At 57.4% G+C, this 26224-nt stretch overlaps 2 protein-coding genes across 2 annotated transcripts in view; both read left to right on the forward strand.

The window, feature by feature from the left end:
- The window catches only part of RNF157 (ring finger protein 157), a 116133-nt gene extending 98487 nt beyond the window's left edge, over positions 1–17646 (forward strand). Inside the window, exons 10-19 of the mRNA XM_007959628.2 lie at positions 1110–1269; positions 1452–1564; positions 5174–5412; positions 6125–6233; positions 8223–8334; positions 8811–8998; positions 9268–9333; positions 10336–10384; positions 12010–12120; positions 17525–17646. Of these exons, the coding sequence (XP_007957819.1) occupies positions 1110–1269; positions 1452–1564; positions 5174–5412; positions 6125–6233; positions 8223–8334; positions 8811–8998; positions 9268–9333; positions 10336–10384; positions 12010–12120; positions 17525–17646 (1269 nt within the window). The remainder of the gene's footprint in view (positions 1–1109; positions 1270–1451; positions 1565–5173; positions 5413–6124; positions 6234–8222; positions 8335–8810; positions 8999–9267; positions 9334–10335; positions 10385–12009; positions 12121–17524) is intronic.
- Positions 17647–22164: 4518 nt separating this feature from the next.
- Positions 22165–25124, forward strand: FOXJ1 (forkhead box J1). Its single transcript, XM_007959629.2, has 2 exons — positions 22165–22662; positions 24357–25124. The coding sequence occupies exons 1-2, from the start codon at positions 22165–22167 to the stop codon at positions 25122–25124; spliced, it is 1266 nt and encodes a 421-aa protein (XP_007957820.1).
- Positions 25125–26224: the final 1100 nt, after the last annotated feature.

The following is a 26224-nucleotide window of genomic DNA, read 5'->3' on the forward strand; positions in this document are numbered from 1 at the left end:
TGGCTGACCCCGTGCATGTCACGGTAGAACTGTGTGCTCCGTGCGGTCTCCGTGGCTGACCCCGTACGTGTCACGGTACAGCTGTGCTCCATGCAGTCTCCGTGGCTGACCCCGTGCATGTCACGGTAGAACTATGTGCTCCATGCGGTCTCCGTGGCTGACCCCGTGCGTGTCACGGTAGAACTGTGTGGTCCCCGTGGCTGACCCCATGCGTGTCACGGTAGAGCTGTGATCCGTGCAGTCTCCGTGGCTGACCCCGTGCATGTCACAGTAGAGTTGTGCTCCGTGCGGTCTCTGTGGCTGACCCCGTGCATGTCATGGTAGAGCTGTGATCCGTGCGGTCTCCGTGGCTGACCCCGTGCGTGTCACGGTAGAACTGTGTGCTCCGTGCAGTCTCCGTGGCTGATCCCGTGCATGTCACGGTAGAACTGTGTGCTCCGTGTGGTCCCCGTGGCTGACCCTGTGCGTGTCACAGTAGAGCTGTGATCCGTGCGGTCTCCGTGGCTGACCCCATGCGTGTCACGGTAGAGCTGTGCTCTGCATGGTCTCAGTGGCTGACTTTTCTGAGGTAGATCATCAGGCCTGTCTCATGAGGTGCCTCTGGGTGGACTTGAACTCCCAATCTTGTGGTTAGCAGCCAGACCTTTTAACTGCGCCACCCAGAGACTTCCTCCTCACATGATGCTCTGAGCCAGGATCTAGGAATTCCATGTGCAAACTCAAATCAGCTCCCAGAAGGGCGTTTTCTTGTTGCTTATTTTCAGATGGTTATGTGTCTGTCACTGTGGCAGCAACAGTCCAGGAGTTGGTTGGGTTGCTTAAATAGAACTCCCTTTCCCTTTTCCCCTTCCCTGTGCGGTCACTGAGCTGACCAGAACTAAGCCCCAGAGGATAAGCTGCACCATTAGTCCCGCACCCCCCAGCCCTGGGCGGATGTTCCCCAGCGAAAGTGAAGTTCAGTGCGCGAAGCACTTGGTAAACTCGAACGGTCAGTGTCTGTCAGCTTTGTGCTTGCTCCTCCTCTCCGCTCTCCAGCCGCGCTGCCATGTCAGTAAATTGTGCGGCCTGAAGGTCTTTGTGCCACTGACAAACTTCCCGTTCCCTGGCAGGTGGCTGAGGATGAAGTGAGTGATAACAGTGCTGAGTGTGTGGTGTGTCTCTCGGACGTCCGGGACACCTTGATCCTGCCCTGCCGCCACCTCTGCCTCTGTAACACCTGTGCGGACACCCTGCGCTACCAAGCCAACAACTGCCCCATCTGCCGACTCCGTGAGTCCCAGCTGGACAGGTGGGAGTGAGAAGCACAGTCTGCAAGCACTGAGACATAGGCCACTGCTGGCTTCAGGAAACCTGGAGCACAGCTGGGAGGACGAAGCCCCTGCGTTCTGTCTGGGTTCACGTTGCCCCCTCTCCTGCATCAGGACGTCCTGATGCCTGCTCTCTTCCCACAGCTTTCCGGGCACTGCTCCAGATCCGAGCCATGAGGAAAAAACTGGGCCCCTTGTCCCCAACCAGCTTTAACCCCATCATCTCGTCCCAGACATCTGACTCCGAAGAACATTCAGTAAGTTGGGCTCGGAACCATGACCCCTTGGGTAACAAACGTGCCGCCTTTTGTCCCCTTTCCGTCCCTTTCTGCCTGACATTGCAGCGGGTAATAAGGCCTGGGTAGAGCGACGTCAGTGACTGAGACCATGTGTCAGAAGCAAGCAACATGACAGTGGAAAATGGGACACTGGTCACTAACCTCCCTTCTCCTGCGTGGGCCCTTGGTGTCCAGTTAGTGTTGGCTGTTTCTGGAGCCTTCTGCTAACAGGGTGCACTCCAGGGGTCTGGCTCTGGGATTCCCACAGGCAGAAACAAGCAAGTGGTTGTTGGGACTCTAATACAATTTACTCTTCGAATCTCTGAAGAAGATACCTGGTTTTTTTTCCTCCCATTTCCGGAGTTGATGAAATAGCTGACCTCAGGTTCACAGGGTGAGTGATAGGGTTGGGGTCTAGCCTCAGAGCTTAGCAGTTACACAACAGACACTGTGTTTCTGCACATGAACCCACTGATGGAGGGGTATGATGCAGTAAAGGGAGTGGGATAATTAGCATTCAAAACCTAAAAACCAAACCCATTGCTATCGAGTTGACTCCAACTCATAGCGACCCCCATGGGTCTCCAAGGTGGTAAATCTTTACAGAAATCGATTGCCCCATCTTCCTTCCGTGGAGTAACTGATGAGTTTGAACCACCAACCTTCTGGTTAGCAGTCAAACTGCCTTAGGCACTGTGCCATCAGAGTTCTTTTAGGGAAGAAGAATCCATTTAGCACTTCACCCCTTACCAGATAATAAATTCCAGAGAACAGCAACCGACCACCGTAGGAGATCAAAGGGCAGCATTTGCCCAGGGATAAAGGTCAGAGACAGGACAGGATAGGATCGCATGAAGGGAAACAGTAAACACAGGGAGGGAGTAGGAAGAGTGCTGTTACATTTAGAGACTGCAGTCAGGGTCACACAAGAAAATATGTGTAAATGTTAAATGGAAAACCAATTTGCTCTACAAACTTGCACCCAAATCACAACAGAGTTTTCAAAAAAAATTGTTTAATAAAATAAATGCCAGGAGGAGTAACTAGTTAATTATACTAAAAATGAAGCAGACTAAACAAAATGTTAAAAACTTAGAATAAAGTATAGCTGATGATTTAGTGACTGTGGATGGAGGAGACTCTCTAACTTAAAAGCAAAGGAAAGCTACAAGCGAAGAGAACAGAGTGTCCGTCTTACTGTACGGAAAGTGTTGAGCTTCAGAAGTCTGACCAGCAACCAGAGTGAGAAAGCAAACAATCAAGGGTTTCTAAAAGGCATTCGCTTGTATCGGTGAAAGGAAAGGCTAATTGTTAATCTTCAACAGCCCTTGCGGATTAAAAACATGAATAAAACAGATAAATGGACAAATTCCTAAAAGCAGCATAGCTGGTCAACAAGTGTGAAAAGAAAGTGCAGCCACACCGCTTGAATCATTTCTTTTAGAAAGATCAGCACACGGCTGGTCCTTAGGAGGTGAAGGTAAAAGATGTCCCAAACGCCCAGCCTTTCCAAACTGCCGTGCCACTCCATCATCCCCGATGTCCACTCCTCCTCCTCCTCCCCCAGCACTCTCCCTCCTGTCTTAGGGTTCTGTAGTTCACTGTAACATCTCACAGAAATGGTTCACATGGTGGTGGAGGCTGGCAGGCTGGCAAGTCCCAGTTCTGTGGGTAGGTCTGGAGGAGTCTCCCAACTCACGTGGTTGCAGGGGTTGGCGAACCCAAATCGGCAGGTCAGATGACGGTTGCTGTCTCAAGTCCAGGGGTGAGACCATGACGAACCAAATGCAGACTGGAGCAGGAGAGTGCACCTTCCCAGACCGCTCACACATACACCCTCACGGAAGCTGGGGGTGGTGACTCGGGTCACAGCCTCCAGCAGAGTGGGACTCAAGATGCTTCCCACGCAGAACAGAGACAAGGATTCCCAGGACCTCACAAAAGGGAGGGCGACGGCCAGAAGGCCACAGGCAGCAATTCACTGCACTGCACCCACTAAAACTAAAAATGACACAAAGGGAAAGGAGAGAAAATTGTTCATCTTTCCAATTAGAAAAACTGTTAAAGCCCCTCCATGCTGTTGGAGAAGCTGTAGGCAGTGCTGACGCGAGTGTGACCAGACAGATGGATTTTAGGATGGGTCGGGGGTTGGGGGTAGGATCAACACAGAAACCACCTGCTTATGTCAAGAGCCTTGAAAACATCCATCGAAATGAGAAGAACCCTGAGACTGTCCCTGAGATGCTTTTTAAACTTTGAACTGAACCTGCTCCTAGAAGTCACATTTCAGCCAGATAACAGATTGGCTCATAAAATAAACAACACCTGTGAGAACTGAGCTCCTTTTAAAAAACAGAAAATCCTCTATGCAACCAAATGGTCAATGCTTCCCCTAAAGCATAGACAATGAGGGCAAGGCAGCTGGTGAATGAAGCAGAGCCATCAGAACATTGGCAACGTGCGAAAATGTAACCAGCATCACTGAACAGTATCTACAGAAATTAGTGGATGGGAAGGTAATCTGTTGTGTAAACTTTCACCAAAACCTCAATAAAATATTTTTTAAAAAAATCCGTAGCCAGTAACCTGGGAGCTCTGGTGGTGTAGTGCCTTAGGCATTTGACTGCTAACCAGAAGGCTGGCGGTTCAAACCCACCAGCCACTCCTCAGAAGGAAGATTGGGCAATCTACTTCCATAGAGATACCGTCTTGGAAACCCAAATAGGGGTCGCTATGAGTCAGAGACGATTCGACAGCACATAACAACACAACAGTTAGTAAGCTAAGGTCTAAGAATTTAATACCAAGAAAATAATTTGGGTGGGGGGATTTAAGCACAAGGATGTTCATCAAAGCATCGCTTACAGTAGGGAAAATCAGACCAAAGTAAACACACAGAATGAGTAGAACAGTAGGAGCCATGGTGGCACAGTGGTTAAGTGCTCATCTTCTAATCAGAAGGTCGGTGACTTGAACCCACCAGCCACTCCACAGGAGAAAAGCTCTGGCCATCAGCCCCTGTAAAGATGACAGTCCGGGAAACCCTGTGGAGCAGTTACGCTGTCACATGTGGTTGCTAGGAATGGGAATCGACTCAACAGCACACAACAACAGAACAGTTAGGAAACTTAGGTTGTCTATGGAAAGGTTTCAGAAACAAAAATAGTCATGTTCAGTGAACTGAGCAAGAGCTAAAATTGTCATTTACAAATGGATCAGAACATGTAAACAGTGTGGAGAGAGGATTGCCAGAAAAGACACCAGAATATTAACAAACTGACCTCTGAGCGGTTTGATTGTTGAGGATTATTTTTCCTTTGTATGTATTTCCAAATCTCGTGGGATAAACATATTTCTGCTTCTAGTACAGTCAGAAAGAATGGGCATTAAGAAACAGTTCATCCATGAGCAGCCCCAGGAGGAGACCGCTCTCGGACCTTGTACCTTCCTTCTACCCCTAGAGAAGCTTCCTCGCCAACATGAGACCAGGCGTAAAGGAAAACACTGCCACTGTAGAGTAAGAGTCACGAGCATGCTATGAAAAGAGGAGTGTTTAATTAATTTTCAACCTGTCTCTGGTTCTCCTAGTCCTCAGAGAATGTTCCACCAGGTTACGAAGTGGTGTCTCTTCTGGAGGCCCTCAACGGGCCCCTCACCCCATCCCCAGCGGTCCCTCCACTTCATGTGCTTGGAGATGGCCACCTCTCAGGAATGCTGCCTTCGTACGGCAGCGATGGCCACCTGCCCCCTGTGAGGACGCTGTCCCCCCTCGACCGCCTGTCAGACCGCAGCAGCCAAGGACTCAAGCTCAAGAGGAGTCTCTCCAAGTGAGTGGGCAGCCCGCCGCCACGAGGCCCTGGACCTCTCTGTGAGGCACTGTCAACCCACCTTCCCTCAGAGCCGCTCACACCCTGGTCCCCAGGCCAGGCGCACCCTCTGGGCTCTCCTGAGGTTAGCCTCGGAGGGGAACGAATCCCGTCCCTGGAGAGAAGAAAACAAGATGGCATATGGGTACTTGGGAGAATTCCCATCAGACAAATCTCTGAAGCCGTTTGCTTTCATTTTTGTTTGTTTATTTTCTTTTGCAATGGGGGTGAAAGGGAAGAGCAGGTTAAGTGCTGTGGACGGGGAAGCACCGTGGGAGTCCTCAGGCCCCCAGGGGATGTCGCTTGGTCTGAGCACTGAAGGAACTGTGTGACCTTGGACTTTGAAGCCCAGTTATGCACTAATCATTGGTAGAGGGAAGGAAGGGGTCTCACAGATGAAAATACTGAGATCAGGACAATGGCATTGGTTTTCCTCAAGTTGAGTGAGTTACCGAAGGAGCTAAAGCTGGAACCGAGAGCCTCTGACACCCAGAGGAGGCCTTGGTCCATTTCCGTACTCTGTTCCCACTTCTGTCCTTCTGAAGATTTGGTTTCCCTTTCAATTCCCTTGGAGGCCCTCGCCCTCCATGAAGCGCGGTGAGTGAGTGCACAGGTGAAGGTCTGGTCTCCCGGTGGCTGCTGGACCCGGCTGACTTCCTCCCGGCTTCTACAGGTCCGTTTCCCAGAATTCCTCAGTGTTGCACGAGGAGGAAGACGAGCGTTCCTGCAGCGAGTCTGAGACGGACCTCTCTCAGAGGCGGTCTGGGCAGCATCTCGGAGAGGTACTGCACATCCCCGGCCCCTGGGGTGGAGAGGTACTTCACGCCCCCTCTCAGCCTCGGGTGGTGGTCTCTGGCCCATTCCTCCACCCTGCACCTTCAGGTGCTCAGCTTTCTTTCCTACTGCAGACAGACACCTGTCTTACATCCTCTGAGTGACAGCAGAGGTCTTGTTAGATTCGTTCTCTCAGCAAAGCACCGAGCCTGAATTGTTCAGGGAGCATCATTCTCTGTGCTGGAGGGCAGGGCTCGGTCAGGGGTAGACTCCTCGCCTTCCAACCAGGAGGCCTGGGTTCAATTCCCAGCCAGGGCACCTCATGTTCCGCCACCACCCATCTGCCAGTGGGGGCTTCCAGTCCTCCCCCCCGGTTGTGTATGGGTTCACCCTGAGTCAGGGGCTGACTGATGCTGAGAATAGTAGCAGAGAGCGAGCCACAAAATGTCCAGCATGCCTGCCCTCAGGGGTTTGTACTCTTGATAGATTTGGGGTGGGTGCACAAAAGCCAACGAGTAAAAAACGTATGTGCCAGATCGTGTCTAGGTACGGAGGAAAGGTAGGGTCGGGCTCAGAGCAGGCCAGGCACAGAGAACAGGGAGGTTAGAGGGCGGCCGTGGGGCTGCCTGAGCGGGGAGGCCCGGGGGGCGGGAGTGGGAATGAAGGCCCTTGGACCGCACGTCCCTCAGACCGTCCTTCCCAGAGGCTCATCATACACCTGCTTGCTGACTGGCAGGCATGGTGTAGCTTACGGAGCTGATCGAGTGGTTCCTGTTAGGAGCTCATGTCCAGCAGGGAGAAGACTTGTCCCTGAATACCAGCCTCACCCTGGCATGTAATTGCTCCTTGGCAAATACAAATGCTGTTACCCGAGTCCCTGGGTCGCGCAAACACTGAACGCACTCAGCTGTCACCCAACAGGTTGGTGGTTTGAGTCCACCCAGAGGAGAGGCCTGGTGATTTATTTCCACAAAAAAATCAGCCCTTGAAAACAGCTCCTCTGACATGCACGGAATCGCTGTGCTTCAGAACTGACTCCACTCCGCGGCAGCTGGTGTTTAAGTATTTGTTGAATGAAGGAATGGACGAATTTCAACAACAGAATATGCCAGGTGCACCCAAAGCAAGAACAGTGAAGTGTATGACAGAGATGGGAGAGGGTCTGTTGAGGAGGAAGTCTGGAGGTCTCCTAGAGGAGGAGCATTTGAGCTGAAGCTGGGGAACGTGTAGACATGAGGAGAAGGGCGAGAGGAACATTCCAGGCGTGGTCAGGATCAGGAAGCCAGGGCTTCCAGGAGCCCAGACATAAAGGGACAGCCTGGCTTCACAAGGCTCACCTGACACAGGGGAGGGGATTAGACTGGAGAGAGACCCCGGGCAGGAAACAGTTCACCAAACAAGAGCCGATGCCAGATCTAGGATGAAAAAGAACGCCTGGAAAGAAGTTAGGGCTTAGAGATTGAATCAGCCCCACCTTGCAGCTGCCTGAGTCTGGGATGCAGCTTTGTACCCAGGTGACTGACGGCTGACGGTCAGGATCAGAAATGGAAGGCATGGCCGGGGAGGCCAGGCAGTGTGTTTCAGGTGGACTGGGCTGGAATGTACCAGACATATGAGGGGCGAGCCCGGCACATGGGCCTCTGCTGGTGTCGGTTCTTTTGCCTTCATAAAGAAAGTGGTTGGTAACCCTGGAGAAACCTGGGTGTCCCCATGTCCCAGCTGCTGGGTGACCTGTGTCACTCGAGCCGCAGGCTTTGTGCAGCTCTGGCAGATGCCGTGCCTAGGGCAGGATGTGCTGACTGAAGTCGGCTCATCCCCTGGGAGACGTCATTCAGGCCGCGGCTGACGAAGGATGACAGGAAGAGCAGCAGCCTGCAGGGCTCTGCATGTCCCTCATCCCTGAGCCCCTAGCACCCCGGCAGACCCCTTCCCTCACACCCTCCCGCCACACGTGGGCCTTGCGTGCCTCAGTTTCCTTTATGTTCCCTACCCCGTAGGAGTGTGGTGCGACTCCAGAAAGTGAGAATCTGACCCTGTCCTCATCAGGAGCTGTCGACCAGTCGTCGTGCACAGGGACCCCTCTCTCCTCCACCATTTCCTCCCCAGAAGGTACCTGAGGGAGCCGGGAGTGGTGGCCTATACTCTCCTGTAGCCTTGCCCACAGTGGCCCTGATAGTCCCTCTGGGAATGGGCATGGGTGAGAGGGAATGGGCATGGGTGCTGCATGACTGACAGACCCCCAGGAAGGAGGGGAGGGAGGCTGGCTGTCTTGAGGGGAGAAGACCACTGCTGTGAGCTGGAGAGAGGCACTAACTCATCCTAACCCCTGTCCTACTATAAGGCTTTCCCGTAACATGGTGACCCACTGGTGCCTGAGGTTGAGTTCTGACTTTTAACTGCAAAGCAGCAGGATCTCAGAAGCCTTAAATCTCAAACCTGCTGTGGGTAGGGCGAGGTGAGCCACTCCTGGCTGCCTGAGTGCAGGAGAGAGCTCTACTCCCCATTAAGCTTACAGACACTGTGTGGCCGCCAGTCTCCTGCCTGGTACTGATGCGCCCGGTTCTCCTCGACTCCTGTCTCCAAAGACCCTGCCAGCAGCAGCCTGGCCCAGTCGGTCATGTCCATGGCGTCCTCCCAGAGCCAGCACTCCCAAATCAGCACCGACACCGTCTCCTCCATGTCCGGCTCCTACATGGCCCCAAGCCCGGAAGAAGAGGGAGAGGCTCCCCCTTCCCCTCGGGCCGCCAGGAGGGCCCCCTCAGAGAACGGAGAGGTGAGAGAGGAGGGACACAGGAGTGGTCTTGTTCCCCGGGCTTCACACTCATGGCCCGGTCAAGGTCTGCCAGGGTCTCTGCGTAGCCGGCAGAGCACTCAGGAGTGTGGAGAGGAGCAAGCTGACGGGGGTTTGGCTTCTATGGGAGTATCATCTTTGCCCTTTGGGACCAGCTCAGTGACTGAAGCCACACTGGGTTTGGGTGAGCTCTGTGCTGTCCAAGAGCTCAGTCTGAGCCGGTGAGGGTCACTGTGCCTTTTGCTTTGCAGGCGATGCCCCTGGAGTCTCCAGACGTCCACTTTGTTGGCCTCCCAGCTGAGGAGCAGGATGCAGAGGTAGCCCCAGTGGAGACAGCTGTGCTCGAAGCGTTGGTTGGGGGTAAACTGAGGATGGGGAACTGTGACTTGAAGCTTTCCTGGCGTGCTTAGGTTAGACACAGGGGACTCGGCGGAGGAGAGAACAGTCCGCACTGTGGTCCAGGGGCTGTCGGGAATGCTGAAGGACAGCAGAAGGCGCCCTGAGTGGTGATGTGCAGCACGATAAGCGTGAAGGGCATTCCAGAGGTGACTCCCATGCCGGACCCTGTTGTTGCTGGGTGCCGTCCAGTTGATTCTGCCTTGGACACCCCACGTGACAGAGGAGACCTGTCCCAGAGGGTATTGTGGGCTCTGATCTTTACAGGAGCTGACCAGCTCTCTCCCACAGAGCTGCTGGGCAGGCTCGAACCACCACCCTTTCAGGTTGGCAGCCAAGCAGGCACTACCAGGGCTGCTGTGCCATGCGTAGAGCCGAGAATGTGTCCTTCACTCACTTACTACTGACACAGGGCAGCTCTGGCACCAGGGGCGTGATGGCACGAAGGACATAGTTTCTGTCTGAGCCCCTCTGGGGCAGTAACAGGATGGCAGTTCGGGAAATCCCCAAGGGAGGTGTAGGAAGTGCTGCTGGAACACCCAGCTCCCAGGAGCACTAGAACTGTCTCTGGAGCCAGATGGTCTCAAGGGCGTATTTGGATAGGGTTTGGGATCCTAAGGGATTTCTGGAAGTTTTATGATCAGCGAAGCAATAACCAGGGTATTCCTAGAAGACCATCCAAGTCTTCACCTGTACTGGGACTCAGACCTGGCCCCTAAAGGCCACTCACGCCTCACTGAGCAAGCACCACCTGCATCCGGCTGGCCAGGGTCCAGCCTCATAGGCCTGTTAAACCATGGGAAGTGCCTGCTCCTGACGCAGACCTGGTCAGACACTGGGGAAGATGGCTGGCTCTGTCTCCAGCCGATCTGTGTACTCATATGAGCACGTTCGTGACTCACCGTGTCTTTCTTCTGTCCTAGGGAAATGACGTTCTAGACGAAGAGGATAGGTCCCCGACGCAGGAAGACGGTAAAAGACCTGCTCCTTTGCTCCGTGTTACGTTCCCTTCCTGGTTGCTCCTGAGGGTAAAGAAGGGGATGTGGGGGTGCCTCGGTAGCACTGCTCAAGCTGTGGTTCTTGGGGGTTGTCTTCTGGATGACATATCAAAGCAGGGTATCAGATGGTCTTGGGGACCTTTCCAGCTCTTTCTGGGATACAGAGCCCAGGGTGTCAGGGTGAGGGTGCTGCAGCAGGTCCTGAGAGCTCTGTGTTCCCGGTTAGGAGGCTCTGCAGCTTCTTGGGCTCACCCCCTATCTCCGTCCTGCTGCAACCTCTGGGCTGAGCCGTCAGTGCCGTGCTGTAGCCCCCGTGCTGTAGCCCCGATGGTGCGCGGAAGCAAAGAACCCGCTGCTTCCACGTGGAGAAAAGACTCTTTGGCCACCAGTTTGGCTTTGCTTCAGTTGAGAAACGGTTGACGTTACTGTCAAGGGATTTAGGAGCCAGCAGACACATCAGAGGGGAGGTTACAGAAGCAGAGCCACGTTCTTTAGAGCTCAGCTCAGGCAGGTGTCCTGATGCCTTTACCATACTCAGGCCTTAATTCTAACTTTAGTGGGAAGCATTTTGTTTCCAGTAAAAGCTAGAAGAGAAGGACCAACCTGCAGAGTAAGGAACTAGGAAGAGGAGCTAGGAGACTTGCCCCAGAAAGGAGATCCCAGGTGTTCCTGGAACCAGTCCTGCCTCTCCCCAACCCCCGCTGCTCTGAGGTGCCTCCCCAGGAAGGACACCTTCAAAGCACTGGGGGCCCGGCCTGGACACCATCCCGTCTGCAGATGTCAGTCTGGTCGCTTCCGCTTTAGCTCTGGCCGCTGCTTGGGGGGTTCTGCGGATGCATGGGACCTGACGCCCCGCCCCACCGGCCAGCCAAGGGCAAGGCTGACGCTAAGGCTGTGCCCGCCAGCTCGAGCAGGGTCTCGGAGGGTCATCAGCTCGGTGACTACAGAGTCACCTCTGTGTTGCGTCCTCCCATAAAACAGCTGGTCCTAAAATATGCAGGGGTTACCTGGTTGCTCCTGCCCGACGTGGCAGATTTACGCTTTCTTCTCTGCCTTTCACCGAGAAGAAAGGGGTGGAGGGCTTGGAGAGATGACTTCTAAAACTTCCCCTCCTAAATGTCAGTCAGTTAACACAGACTCAGAGTCACAGAGTCAGTCTCATACGAGACTAGATCTCAATTCTGTAAACGTGGTGATTCCGATCTGATAAGCACAGCTAGGGCACCTGAGACCTTTACCTGAACCTTACACACTGACACATTCTGCAGAGAGTGACAAGTGGTGGTCATAAACACTCGCTGCCCAGACAGGCACAGGCCTGGGCAGGGCCAGCTTCCCCAGCCTGGTCCTTGTCCCTCTGGGTCCCTCCTTAGTGACCTTACTCCCTGCAGAACAATGGATGGAAAGGGTCCTCCCAGAGCACAGACACGCCCACTCAGCTGCCACCTCTACTGTCCACTCTTTAACCACTTGCTTCCTGTCTTTTTTTTAACATATGATTTGATTTTTGTGTCTCCATCCTTAAGATTTTATTTTAAGGACAGGAAAGCAGAGAGAAATACAGCCAGCCCCTCTCTAACTGCATTAACTCCATTACAGGCCAGAGGACAAGCGCACTTCTAGGTATGGAGTGTGACAATAACAATGACTTTGACATCGCAAGCGTGAAAGCACTGGACAATAAGCTGTGCTCTGAGGTCTGCTTACCCGGTGAGTGGCAGTCTGCTGAACATGGACTTGGTGGGAGACAGTCCCTCTTCTCTGACCCCTGCTCTCACCCTGGTACACCCCATCTCCGGCCCTGCTCTTCCTGGGAAGAAGGCATGGGGTGTGCTAAGACGCTGGGAACAAGTTGCCCAGAGAGTGTGAAAAGGCCTCAGGAGAGGCCGTGAGCTTTTGCAGAGCACCCCTGCTCTGAGTGAGATCAGGAGGGGAAGAGAGGAGCAACACTCCCTCTGCTCCCCACTTGGCCCCAGCAGGCTCCCCCATCAGGGTCATGCAGACACCGTGGCAGGTGGCCTGGGCTTGCTCTCGTCAACAAGACGTTCGAGGCAGACAAACACACCTGTCTACGAGGGTCCTGGAGAGACCGCCTGAGCCCGTGGCCTGAGCCCGTGGCCTGAGCCCGTGGCCTGAGCCTGTAGCCCCGGGAGGACCGTGTTTGAGTCGGGATCAGAGAGGAGTCTGGAGCTCACCTGGAGGCTGGCGAGTGTGCCTGTGAGCCCGTGGGTTTTGAGTTGGCCGTTTCACCGTGTACTAGACCTGGATCCCAAAGGGGAGAGGTCAGAGCTCAAGGGTGACTCTGCTCCCAGGAACCCTGACTTCACATTAGAGCAGGGTATGATTCGAAGGAATGTACCCTGATTCCTTCTCACCATACTAACCTCCGAATCCAGGCTCATTCCTCAGAAAGGAATCGAGCCCACCACGCCCAGCCCTCCTCCTCTGTGTGCTCGCTCACTCACGGCTCCCAGCACCACGCCTCTAGAATGAGCCTCACCCCGTGGACCAGGTCAGAATTTCCCTCCTGCTTCCACTCGCGATTGTGCTCCACGTGGTGCTGTGGGACCCTCTTAAATGTCCCCTGGAATGAAGTCTTGTCTCAGCTTCAGAACAGCCACCTCACGGGTCCAGTGCTTTACTCGCTCGGCGAAGTGGCTGGAGGCCTTGCAATGACGGTTCCTCCTGTGGATTGCCACTCTCCATCAGCCCTGTGGCAGGTGCACGCTTGTAGCAGGGCGAGCTGTGATTCTCGCCAGGGGTGGGCTCCACCCTTCCCAAGGGCTCTTCAGTCTATTAGTTTGTCCTGTAGATAAGGCCCAGGTCTGACCATCTTACGGCACCCAAAGAGGCGGTGTCTGTCCACCTGCCTCTCCCGCTCCAGGGCACAGGGACGAGGGACCATGGGCCCCCACGGCCAGCCTCCCAACCAGGCAATCCAAGGGACACCTGCCTTCCCACTCCTTTCCCTGCTTCTGTCTGTCCATTTGTTTCCACGTCTTTCTGCCAAACGTGAATCTGTCTGTCTGGTTTGTTTATTTTCAAGTTCATCTGTGTTCTCTAGACTTCGTATGGAAGTTCATGTTCACTCTGTGCCAACACTGTCCTTCCCGGCTCTGCTCAGCCCCTAACACCAGGCTTGCTGAACTGCAGAGTGGAGAGTCTCTGGCTTAGGGCTGCAGTACAGATGAGGCTTCCATTCCCAATGGCAGCGGCCTGCAGTCACTGTACTTAAGATTTTCCGAGAGAAAATATTTGTGAGGATAAATTAACTCCTGTCCAGCAAAAATAAACGGGGATGTGTCTGCGACAAGGGTTGGGAGAGAGTGTTTCCAGTTGGCAAACATGGTTGGTAACTGGCTGAAGGGGCTCTTGGCCTCTTCTGGCCCAGCTCTGTGCTATTGGTGACAGCTCCCCACCAGCCCTCCTCTCAAGCCTTCAGGAGGGAAATCCAGGCTCCTGCCTCCCTGGAGGGCTCCCCGACGCTCACCTTTTTTTGGGCAGGGGAGCTGCCAGTTGTTTTAGCCAGCAGTACTGCTGGAGCTTATTCCTTGTAGCCAGCCTGCTTGTTGACATTTATTCCACTTATGGGACCGGGGGAGGGGAGCAGGACCTGGAAGGTCTTCCGGGTGGTGAGAGACCGAGCTGGGTTCACAGACTGGGTCAGGCCAGGGCTAAGCGCTGAAAGTGCTCACTGTATTGGTGCCGGAGCCTCAGGGGCTCTTCCAGGAGGGGATGGGCTGTCTGCGCTCTCAGAAAGGCTTCTTTGCTTCCGCTGTTAGCATCCCACTGGAAGCAAAGTGCTGGGGGCTCAGAAGGATGGCTGGGTCAGTGACAGGAGTTTCCACCTCGCTGGGGCCCTGTGGAACAAACAGGCCTCTTCAGGCCCAGCTGTAAGTCAAGCATCCATCTTACAACTGGGACACCTGTGAGGTAGCCTGCTGGTTCCTCATCTGGACAGCTTCTCCTGCCCATGGTCTCCGCTTGAGTTTGTGTCCATCTTCAAGCGGCTGCACTCTGTTCACAGAGGATGATGAGAAGCGGAGCCCCGCGGAGCATCCCCACTCCCCCTGTGCCCCCTCGTGACTCCCCCGGCGCCCGCACCGCCCCCTCGTGCTAGTGCGTGCTCTGCCGGGAGGCCCGCTGCTGGCCAGACTGCACAGGCTCCCTCTCTCACCACTCGTCACTCCTGTGAGGTGCTGACAGGGCACCTGTGTCATCCCAGCCCCTCCACCCCTAGGAAACTTCTGGCTTCTCTTAAGCCCCAAGACCGAGGGTCGAGTTTTCACACTGAAGGGATGGGTATGTTCTGAGATTGCTTCCAGAAGTTTCTGAAAGGGTGAAAATCTAAGTGGGCAGGTGTTGGTGGTCAGAAGATTAGGACTGCAAGACCGTTCTAAGTACACGTGGTTCCAGAGAATTTGATGGGCTATGACCTAGGCAGCAGGTTCTTAGTGGGAAGAGATGACGGCTCTGTGTGAAGGGGCTCTGAGCCTTGGATCTAACCCGGGGAACTCGGGTTTGTCAGTGGGAATGCAGGTGGGTTTTAACTGCGCGCATTGTGCTGGAGTGAATGGATCCAGTAGGATCTAAACCTGCCTCTGGAGCCCGGACACCCAGCCGCTCCTCCCACCAGCCTCAAGCTGGGACTAAGATGCTACTGCGAGAGTTTACACTTCATGAGCACTGAGGAGAATTGAGAATGATGTTCCTCTTTCACCCGGGGAGAAGCTGTACAAGAACAGTTCAATGGTCATAGCCTTCACGTTGGCTCAGTGCCTTGGTGGGAGGTCATTGGCCCCGATTGTGTCAGGCAGGGCATGTGCACTTTTCCTAAATGCACTCCCAAAATCTACCTCTAGAGGTCTCTTCGCTCACCTGGTTCTCTTGCCCCAAAACGGGAAGCGGAAGGAAAGTACCTTTATCTTTCTCCCTCAAAGGCTTTCACGTCCCCAGGCTGTGCTCTCCGGCTGCAGGGCCTGACCGAAGGGCAGCAGCCCGGCTCCCCAGCCTCCCTGGCTTCCTTTCTGCCCCAGGCTGGCCAGCGGGGTGTGGGGAGAAGGTGCAGCAGACTTGCTGCACCCCGGTAGTTTAGAGGTGGAGAAGGGGTGCCTCACCTTCACGGCAGTCTCCCCTCCCTAGAGCGGTCAGGAAGCCAGGCAAAGCAGACTGCAGATCTAGGTCTTGGGCCTGTTTCGGAAGGAGCTTTTTGGGGCCCTCACTGAGGGCTCCGTAACTAACAGGGGAGTCTGTAGCAAGGCCTCGTACGAATTCAGCCATCCGGCTTCTCAGGGCAACATGTCAGGCCCCGCGTTGCAGGCATGCTGGTGGCGGCGGCGGCGGTGGTGGTGTTTCTGTTTTGTGCATGCCTGTGTGTCTTCTCTCTTGTTTACCATTTGCTTTTGGTCTTTCCTACTAAACAGCCGCAGTTCCGGAGTCCTGCCCCATAAACATTGAGGACTAGGTATGAGAACTAACCAACTGATAAGTGAACAAACTACTGGCTTGTTTGGGGGTTGCTAAACTTTAAAAGGCAACACTGCCTTGAATTTGTCCCGCCACACTGAGCGTGACACCCTTAGGAAAGGCACTTCAGGCCCGTGTCCCAGACTCCAGTGTGGGTGTGAAAGTCACCCAGGAAGTCCTGCTCCTCTCCTTTCTCTTCCCTGGGGGCCTATCCAGCCCAGGGATGGATTACCACGCCGGGACATTTACAGGAAGCAAGCAGTCCCTAGGGTTTCTGCCCTCAAAAGGGTTTCATGTCTTAGGCTGGCCTGACTTCTGAGGCTGACTCGGGGAGTCGTGAGCCCTGGGACCACCTTCTGCGATTGGCCAGCCCGTTGATGGAGCGCACCCTGTGCTGGACCAGGTGCTGTGCTGGCGTCTGAGGACATAGCTGTGAATAAGACATGTCCTGCCCATAAGGAGCTTAGGGTCGAATGGTCTCTGTGCAGTGTGAGAAGTGGGTGGGAGCCCAGGGTGCTGGGGGGCACTCAGGAGAGCCAGCTCGGGTGTCTGTGGTGAGGGGAGGGTGCCTGGGAATGAGGCTCAGGAGGTCCTCTGTGGCCAAGGAGGGTCAGCCTTCCAAACCACTCCAAGGAGTGAAGCCCTAGGCCTTTCCTAGGGAATGGGCCTCTCAGGCTGCCCTGTAGGACATGCATCATAGGGCCAGTCTGTGGGCTGGGGGACATGAAGAGGAAATCCAGGGGAGACGGTGGGGGTGGGGCTGCTTCCCATCACATGCTGATCACGCGCCCCCCCCCCCCCGTTATCCCACATAGTCCTCACAGCAGTCCTCTGAGGTAGGCACTTACCTCCTGTTTGATGGATGAGAACACCAAGACTCAAAGGGACTTGGCCAAGGCCACATAGGAAATTGTGGGTTCAAGCCCAGGCTGGTCAGACTACAGAGTTCAGCCATGATTAGGAAGTAAGCAAACCAGAGGCGGGTTCGATTGTCTGTAGCGTGTGAAGGACAGACGGACACACTGGATGCTGCCCACACAGGAGCAGCTGCAGACCTGAGGGAGGATGAGCTTCATGGGCTGGACCTGTGGGCCCGGCTAGTAGCCTGCTGCTCGGACGCAGAGGTAGAGGCAGGCAGGGCCGGGCCAGCAGCTGTTCTATCCCTGGCGCCCTCTGGGCACAGCCGGTCCCCTGGGTCCATCTCAGCCCCCACTGCAAACCCTAACACCTGGTCCCAAATTCACATGCTCTCACTGGCCACCTCTTCCTGCCTGGGGGGCAGATCTCAGCTGGGCCTGGTTTCTTTTCCCTCATCACCACAATGTATAGGCAATTTTAAAACCAAACAAGACACGAAAGTGGATCGCGGGGTAAGGCCACAAAACAGAACCTCTTGCGTGTCCCCCTCTGGCAGTGGCCACAGTGACAGTGACTGCCTGGCCCAGTGGGACAGGAGCAGCGTGCCCACCCCGACTGGTAGATACCTCCTTCCAATTCTTTTTCTGGGCAGTGGCTGGCACATGCATAAGCACTCAGGTAACACGCAGCCTGCCAGGTCCCGGCCAAGCTCCTGGGCTGCCCTGCTGGAGATGCTGTCTGGACCCAGCCAGAGCTCTGGCCCCTGTGACCTGCCTTTTCTCTCATCCAGGCACCTGGCAAGCAGATGACAACACTGCTGGTTGGAGGAAGCCCCAGCGCCGGCGCTTATCATCCAGCAGCCAGGAGGACCCCGAGGACAGAGCCTGTGTGTGGGGTCCGTTAGCTGTCTGAAGAACCCCAGCCCCTGTCCCAGGGCTCCCCTGCTGTCTGCGCATTCCTTCCTGTCCGTGCTGGGCCACTGGCCTCCTGGGCATCCTCATCAAGACATGTGCCACCCTCATGTGAAAGCTGGATGGTGAGGCCAGCCTCCTCTTTGTCCCAGCCTTGTCTCCTGTCACCGTGGTCCTTGCACTCAGTGACTGGAAGCTCTCTCTCCTTGTGGGCTGACGTCACTCAAACTGTGGCCAGTGAGACCCTCTGCAGACTCTCCACGACATATCTACTGCCTCTGATCTTTGGGTGGAGCTGAGCTCCCCAAGCTGGTTGTTTCTTTTACATCTTTTCTCCCCTTAGGAGTTAAGACCAGAAGACTCAGAGTTCTGGTGGCTTCCTTACACTCACCTGACATCTTCTGGAACATCATAGCCCAGTTTCGTTTGGATGGGGTTGGAGAGGACTTGAGTGGGAAGGGAGCAGCCATATTGCCCCAAATGTGGAATTACCCGCAAAGAACAGTGGGAGCTCCTTCCTCAAGCCCAGGAGCTGTGGCGGCCACCAGAAGGTTGGCTGGGAGGACAGTCCCTCCTAGTAGCGGAGCTCACCTCCCTTGGCCTTGGTGCCTCGAGTCTGAAGGGCAAGAAAACCCCAAGCATCCAGGGTCAGGTCGTTCACCAATGCCTGGGAGTCCACCCTAAGAATCCATTTCAAGAAACACAATTTCTGTCCAAGTCTATGTGCCAGGCTCTGCTAGGCACTGTCTTATGTTAGCACTTTTTGTCTCGACCACAACCCCCTAAGGTGGGGTTCTTATCCCTGTTGCCCCTGTCTCCACCCTCCTTTGTCAACAGTTGAATAGGCTTTAAGGAGTGTAGACCTTATGATCCTCAAATCAGTGCCCAGGAGGCCCAAAGGAAGGGGTGGAGAACCTGTGCTAAGTGCAGGCAGCAGCCTGGGGCCTGCTGGGAGCTGAATGGCTGAGGCCAAGGCTTTCACCTCAGAGACCTCCCTCCCTCCATGTACTCGGCTCCTGCCTTCCAGCTCTGCTGAGCCTGACAGGCAGAGGGAGAGGTTGAGTCCCTGATGCTCGAGGGGAGCCCTCCATGGGTGCGCTATGTGAGAGACTGATGTAGAGATTGTGGTGTTCAAATTGTGTGTCCCCACCACACCCCAGTGGAACTGCACCACAACCACAGCCACAGCCTTGAACAGCAAGGCTGGAAGAAGCAGGGCTACCCCTTTCCCAACCCCGGGGTTCTCAGGGGAGCCCGCTAGCTCTTGGGGAGCTGTTTTGTCTGTAGACTTTGGGGAGAAGATGGTTATCGAGTGGAGCATGAGATTGCGGGAAGCAGAGTTCCATAGAGTTTCTTCGGAGGCGAGATGAGATGCCCCCCCACACACACACACAGACCCTCGGAGTATTGGGCACTGTCACTGTACAACAGCTTTCCAAGGCTCCTCCAAAGGAGCCCAGCACCCAGGGGACGCCCTGGCCGCGGGGAACAGTGTTCTCCTGATGCAGCTGTGACAAGCCAGCCTGTACGGAAGCTCCCACCCCGAGCTGCAGGTCCGCCCGCTCTGGAACCCCTCGGCGCAGTCCGCACGGCAGGCCCCACTGAGGCTTCTTGCTCTGCTCCCCGGTTTCACAGCCCCTTCCATATTGAGCAGGATGATTACAGCAATAACCCCAGTTCTGATTTCCCTGAAGTCGGACCCCAGAAGCACCAGGCAGTGGGGAGCTCCCATGAGCCTGGGGCTAGGCACACAGACCCCCCCTCCCCTCCCTGCAGGAGCACTCACAGTGTGCTGTGACTTGGGAGGGCCCGGGAAAGGAGCTGAGAGGAAGGGGAGTCGGGTAAACAGCGGCCTCAGGGCCAGGAACCTGAAGAGGAAGCAGTTACTGCCACCCCACCCTCAAGGAGCTGGGGCTTTCCTCAGACGTATTTGGCCCTCTCCAAGGACAAGCGTCACATAGATCCCCGAAGGACGCCTATCTTGGGCTCCCTTTCCTCGGCCCTTGGTGCCAGATACACACATCTGGGTTGAAAGTGGCCCTGTGCGTTTTTCTCAGTGTCTCTGCACCTTTTCCTTGTTTGCATTTTGCTGTAGCAAGTAGAGTACCCCAGGCAGAGGGCAGGCCCTCGTCAGGCTCCACCCCACGGCCCCAGCCCTCCACCTGTAGGGATACCTTATGTTGAAAGCAGATCACCAGCGAGAATGGCTGGGCCTGGCTTCGCATTGGAGGCCAGCTGCACTATAGAGGCCTGGGCACTTGCTGGGGCCTTTAGGGAGCCAGGGCCCAGTACTTCCCTTCTGCCCAGTTCTACCCACTAAGTTGGCACCCATGCTTGGGGCCATCTCCTGGGCACACACATGCAGGAAGAAGAGGAAGCCACTTCAGGGGGAGAGTTGGGATCCTGTCTGTGTGCCCCTGGCAAGCTGGTTGCTGACTGTGTTAGCACCTGCACACCTGGGCTGTGCCAGCGTGTGTGTGCCACTGTGCACCCCCTTACTCCCCGGAGGACACTCGAGGGCGCGTTGCAGTGGGATATCAAGAATGCAATATTTATGGATTGCTGCATGAGTCTCAAAAATGAATAAAACTGTTTACAAGGGAAGGACAGCTGCTAACTGGGAAGGTGGCTCATTTGTGAAAGCCGTCTGGCCTTGGCTGGTGCTCTTTAATCCTTGGGAGGAGTGGGATCGGGCTGGGGGCAGGGGACCACATGCCCCCAGTAGTGCAGCCAGTCCTTGGGTTCCTCGGGCTTTGTGGACAGACAGCACCTCCCCGCTGCCCGCGGGCCCCCACCCAGGTGCCTAGCGGAGGCCTGGGTTAGATGCCCCACCCCCACCCGCTCTGCTGCCGCCTTAAACCGGAGAACTCCCAGCACGCAGCCCCTCAATAATTAAAGAGCAGGGAAGTTGGTGACAGGAGGGAGGCCAGAGCAGGGTAGGAGGGCGGGCCGCAGTCCCAGGTGTGCTCTACCCTTAGTCCCTGTCTGTAAAGGTGGGTGGGGTCGATGGGGCGGATGACCCCGCCGGGACAGTGCACCTGGCCTGGGCTTCTCCGACTCTCACCCCGGCGCCTCTGCTGTCGGGGATGAGGAGACGGCACTTCCGCAGAAGCCTCTGGAACGCCAGGTCCCTAGATTGGAGTCGGGAGGGCGCCGCTTACCGGGAAACGCTGGCTGCCCTGCCCGCCTCCGAGTGTCTGCGATCGAGGTGGCGTGTCTGCGGGCACGAGCGGCAGGTGGAGTTGCCGGGCACTAGAGACGACACTCGGGGTCGGGGGAGAGGGAAGGTGGCGGAAACAGGAGAAGGTGCCACTCGCGGCACAGAGTCGAGGAAAGAAAACCTCAAGGCCACGGTTCCCGAGCCTGAGCCCTGCGTGGTTCCCGCGTCCCGGCTCCCGGGGCTGGAGGGCGGCGGCGGCGGCTCGCGGGCTCGGGCGGGAGCGCGGGGCCCGCGGGCGGGAAGGCGCGAGGCGGCCGGGTGCGGGGGGCTGGGCAGGCGGGAGAGCGCAGCCGGAGGAGGGAGCTCGCGGAGAGCCACCGCCGCGAGGTGCCACGGTCTCCTAGGAGATGCGCTGGCCAATGGCAGCGGCGGAAGCTGTTTATGGGGGCGGAGCGTCGCCATGGCAGCGGGAGAAGCCTTTTGGAGCGGCTACTTAATGCCGGTCCCGAAGCCGCAGGCGCTCAGAGAGAGCCGTCGGGCGGGGGGGCGACAAGGGGCACTGGTGGGCCCTGGAGCTGGGGGCGGAGAGCCGTAGTGGGGTGGGAGGAACTTCTTCCAGAACCTTCCTCTGGCCCGGGCTGCGCTCTGAGCCAGGTAAGGGACCGGGAGGGCTGCGCGCCAAAGGCAGGGAGGGCGTCGGTACCGAGCCCGCTCTCCCATCCGTCCCCGACGGAAGTGGGGGGGACCCAGGGACTGACACTTGAGGAATCGGGGTAACTCCCTGCTCGCTCTCCCGTAATTCTCTATCCTGTTCCCCTCCTTTCCTGGGACCCCTCATTCTAACAGCAGGTTCAGGGATCAGACGACCGCCCCCGCCCCCTGCCCCGCCGCACTGCTTTCCCTCGCCCCCTTTTCACTTGTTGAAGAGGGTACCTGTTCCCTGCTCTTCTGGAGAAAGGGGTGCCCTCACCCTCTTCTCACATTCGGCTAGTAGAGTCCCCTCTAGAACCTCGAGAAGAAAATGGAGAGACAGGTGAACGCCATGGGGCCAGACCCGAGGGCACTGCTTCTGTGGCCCTGACCCCGGCACTAACAGGGCCTAGTCCGCAGCTCGGGGGCGGTTTGAGCAGAGCCCCTCTTAAACACATCCTCCCCCGGGGGTGAGGGAGCTCAGTCCCCCGTGGTTCCCGCAGGCGACCACACACACGTTCAGAGGCGGAGGTGCCCCGGGCCGCGGGATGGACGCGCGCATCCGGGCGGCCGCGTAACCGGAGCCTCAGAGTCAGCGGCCGGCGAGCGCGGCGCGCCCCTCGGCTCAGCTGTGGATGGTGACTGCCCCCTCGGAGAGCCCGCGCAGACATGGCGGAGAGCTGGCTGCGCCTCCCGGGAGTGGGGCCGGCGGAGGAGGCCGCGCCCGAGGGTGGCCCGGAGGAGCCCGACGCCCTGGATGACAGCCTGACAAGCCTGCAGTGGCTGCAGGAGTTCTCCATCCTCAGCGCCAAGGCCTCCACCCTGCCCCCGGGGGGCGCCGACCCCCACGGCTACCACCAGGTGCCAGGCTCGGCCGCGCCAGGGTCCCCCCTGGCGGCCGACCCCGCCTGCTTGGGCCCGCCGCACACGCCCGGTAAGCCCACGTCGTCGTGCACGTCACGGAGCGCGCCCCCGGGGCTGCAGGCCCCTCCCCCCGACGACGTGGACTACGCCACCAACCCGCACGTGAAGCCGCCCTACTCCTACGCCACGCTCATCTGCATGGCCATGCAGGCCAGCAAGGCCACCAAGATCACCCTCTCGGCCATCTACAAGTGGATCACGGACAACTTCTGCTACTTCCGCCACGCAGACCCCACCTGGCAGGTAGGGGAGGTGCGGGAGGCGGCCGCTCCCTCCCCACTCCTCCCCGCGCTCCACTCAGACTCCCCTCCCACCGCAGGATGCCTGACCGTATTCATTGGAAGCGAAGTAGGGCTGAAGGAAGGCCTAGATGAAGGGCCTCCAAAGACCCTTGTTCTTGGGCTGCTCCTCTCTTGAGTTGCAGAGAAAGAGGGGAGTGAATTCAGGGCCCAGGGGGCTTCCGGGGTGCAGATATTGAGATTCAAGGGGAAAAGCAGGCCCAGCCTAGGACCAGGGCTAGAGGAAGGGACTTTGCCTCCTTGGGGAGGCAATGAATGGGAGACACATTCTTGTCCCAAGTCCTGGAATTCCTAGGCACAGCTGGCCAAGGACAGTTTGCCAGGGCTGGACTCTGAGTGAAAGCTGGGGCAGGCCCTTCCCACCAGACTCTTGCATTGCCTCTGCTGGGGGGGAGGGGGGGCGGGAGGTCCGGGGCTGCAGGATGTGAAGACCAGCTGTGTCCGAGGACGGGTATGGAAGCTTCCTAAAGCTGGGGTCCCAGCCTCCCACCCCACAGCGTCCCCCAGCTTCCTGCCTCCAGTCCTCCCTCTCTTCTCAACCAACCTCCCTGGGGGGCAATTACCTGAGCCAGGTGCTCTCCACAGGGGCTCTTGCCTGCGCTCTGGCTTCTTGTTCCAAGTCTCCAGAACTGGCACAGAGCAGCCAAGGGGCCCTGGCCGTCATGTAAACATCCCAGCCCCACCAGGAGGACACTGTCCACCCATATGTCCTGCTGGCCCAGCTCCGGCCCCCCCACCCCCACCAACATGGTATGCACCTACAAACAAGGCAGGACGGTGGGTTTGAGACCAGACAGACATTGCCCTGCGAGTCTCCACTGGCAGGATCAGGAGGGAGTTGGGGACAGGCCCCAAGGATGCCCGAGCTGAGCAGGGTCTCTTCCCTGGGGCACCCGCTGGGGTCAGGCCACAGCATCCCAGTCCCAAAGACGTTCTTCATTTGCTTGGGTTTGGACCACCAGGCCCTGGGAGAGGAAGCAGAGACCCCCATCCTACCCTACCCCAGGCACAGGCCTGGGCTCCAGGAGGGAGCTCTGTGCACCTGGCTGAGTAGTCATCTGCAGGGGGGTCGTGGGGGTGAGGGCCCAGACCAGCAGCTGACTCAACAAGGAAAGTCGCCAGCTCCGCCATGCTGCATCTCTGTACACACGCACATGCACACACAGACACACACGCATACACCCTTGGCCACCTAGCCATCTCCCTCACCCCACCTCTTCCTTCACAGAGGGCCAACCAGGCCCCTGGAGTCGGGAGATGGGGTCCAGGCCCTGGGGGAGCCAAGGGCTTTGGCCAGAGTCCTCAAGCAGTGGGGTAAGGGAGGGCAGGCGACGGGGGTGGCACTTGGAGCCACCCTGCGGCTCAGGGCTCGGATGACTGAGCAGGCAGATATCCGGGCAACAGGAACAAAAGCCCCCGACCGCACTCTCAGTACCCCATGCCCTGTGGCTGATGTCCCAGTCGCCCCGCCAGACCAGCGTGTCCATCCTGCCCTTCTCTGTCAGGGAGGACTGGGAGGGGGGGTGCAAGAGAACTAGGTGCCGTTGTGCCACCAACCCTTCCCACTGGGCTGACAGTCTCTCTCTCTCTCTCTCTCTCTCTCTCTCTCTCTCTCTCTGGCTTTTGTCCTGTGTCCAGAATTCCATCCGCCACAACCTGTCCCTAAACAAATGCTTCATCAAAGTGCCCCGGGAGAAGGACGAGCCGGGCAAGGGAGGCTTCTGGCGGATCGACCCCCAGTACGCCGAGCGGCTGCTGAGCGGGGCCTTCAAGAAGCGCCGGCTCCCCCCAGTCCACATCCACCCTGCCTTTGCCCGGCAGCCTTCGCAGGAGCCCAGCACTGCGCCCTGGGCTGGGCCGCTGACCGTCAACACCGAGGCCCAGCAACTGCTGCGGGAGTTTGAGGAGGCCACCGGGGAGGCGGGCTGGGCTGGGGGCGAGGGCAGGCCCGGCCACAAGCGCAAGCAGCCGCTGCCCAAGCGGGTGGCCAAGGCCCCGCGGCCGCCCAGCTCCCTGCTGCTGACCCAGGAGGAGCAGGGCCAGCTCGAACCCCTCAAAGGCAACTTTGACTGGGACGCCATCTTCGACGCAGGCCCCCTGGGCGAGGAGCTGGGCTCCTTGGAGGGCCTGGACCTGAGCCCGCCGCTGAGCCCTGCCTCGCACAGCGACGTGGACCTCACCATCCACGGCCGCCACATCGACTGCCCTGCTAGCTGGGGGCCCCTGGCGGAGCAGGCTGCCGACAGCGTGGACTTTGATGAGACCTTCCTGGCCACCTCCTTCCTGCAGCACCCCTGGGACGAGGGCGGCAGTGGCTGTCTGCCCCCGGAGCCCCTCTTTGAAGCTGGGGACGCCACCCTGGCCGCCGACCTGCAGGACTGGACCAGCGTGGGCGCCTTCTTGTAAGAGGCCAGGCCCCGCCCCACCTCCAGACAGTTCCCACGTCAGGGCCCAGAACTGCCCCCCCAACGCAGGCCCAAGGACACCCCACCGCCCAGGCAGGGGCTGCGCCGGGCCTCCCAAGGCCGACGCCAAGAAGCTGCACTGCCCCAGCCGCATTCCAGCCCAGGAGGCTGAGAACTGGGGGTCCAGGACCAGTGCCTCCCAGTCCCCCACATACACACAGTGTTGCACAGAGCTGTCTCCACCCCAGGGCCCGGCCACAGGACCCTGCACTGTGCGAGCGAGGCCTGGAGGCCCGGAGGCCTGGGCCCAGCCGGGAAGGACAGAAGAGGGTCCTCCCCACAGCACCCAGCCTTGGGCAGCTGCTCCCTCCCTCCTCTCTCTCTCCCCTGCTCTCTAGCCAGAGAACTTCCCAGGTACAACAGATGCTAATTAGTGACAGCAAATTAGCCCCTAGAGGCCTCTGCCGGCAAAGCCTCCCTGGGGCAGGGGCGCAGTGCAGGGGGGAGGTGGGCAGAGGACAGACATGGGGGCGGGGCAGGCCGAAAAGACTGAACAGGCTGAGAATTGGGGGGCAAGGAGATTCTCCCTAAGGCCTCTGGGGTCTCTGCCCGGCCCCATCCTTAGGGGTCAAGCTGAGGGTGCAAATTCCAAACTTTGACCCCCACTGGAGTCTGAGAGCAGCAGTGGCACCAGGAAGTTGGGGGGCAGGGGCATCCAAGCTTGGGGGGAGCAGACACACTAACGTAGGGCATTTAGCCATAGCGAAGACTTAACCAAGAGGCAAGCTGGGACCAGGAAGGGTGGGAGGTGGCCCCCCCTGCCTGCCCTTGGGGGGCGGGGGGGCGGTGCTCCCCACACTGAGCCCTCAGCTGTGTCCCCTATCCCCCTCCCACCCCGTGGGGTAATTTAACCTTTCTCATGGAAAGTTATTTACGGTTAAAAAAAAATTGAAAAATAAAAATGTTTAAAACCTATAATGAGCGCTGGGCTTTTTTTGGGCAAAAGTGAGGGCACAGTTTGGGAGGGAAGAGGCCGTGTCTTCCACTGTCTGAGGGGGGCGTGGGGGAAAGGAGGCCACAGGGGACGTGCAGAGGGGCACC

This window comes from Orycteropus afer, unplaced genomic scaffold, assembly GCF_000298275.1.
Source record: "Orycteropus afer afer isolate SDZICR_OR568_19922 unplaced genomic scaffold, OryAfe1.0 scaffold00018, whole genome shotgun sequence".
Taxonomy (NCBI): Eukaryota; Metazoa; Chordata; class Mammalia; order Tubulidentata; family Orycteropodidae; genus Orycteropus; species Orycteropus afer.

Bases quoted from the DNA above. Each gene is read 5' to 3' on its own strand.
- FOXJ1 (XM_007959629.2), top strand. From the start codon at position 22,165: ATGGCGGAGAGCTGGCTGCGCCTCCCGGGAGTGGGGCCGGCGGAGGAG. The intron at 22,663-24,356 runs GTAGGGGAGGTG...TCCTGTGTCCAG, and splicing joins ACGCAGACCCCACCTGGCAG to AATTCCATCCGCCACAACCT.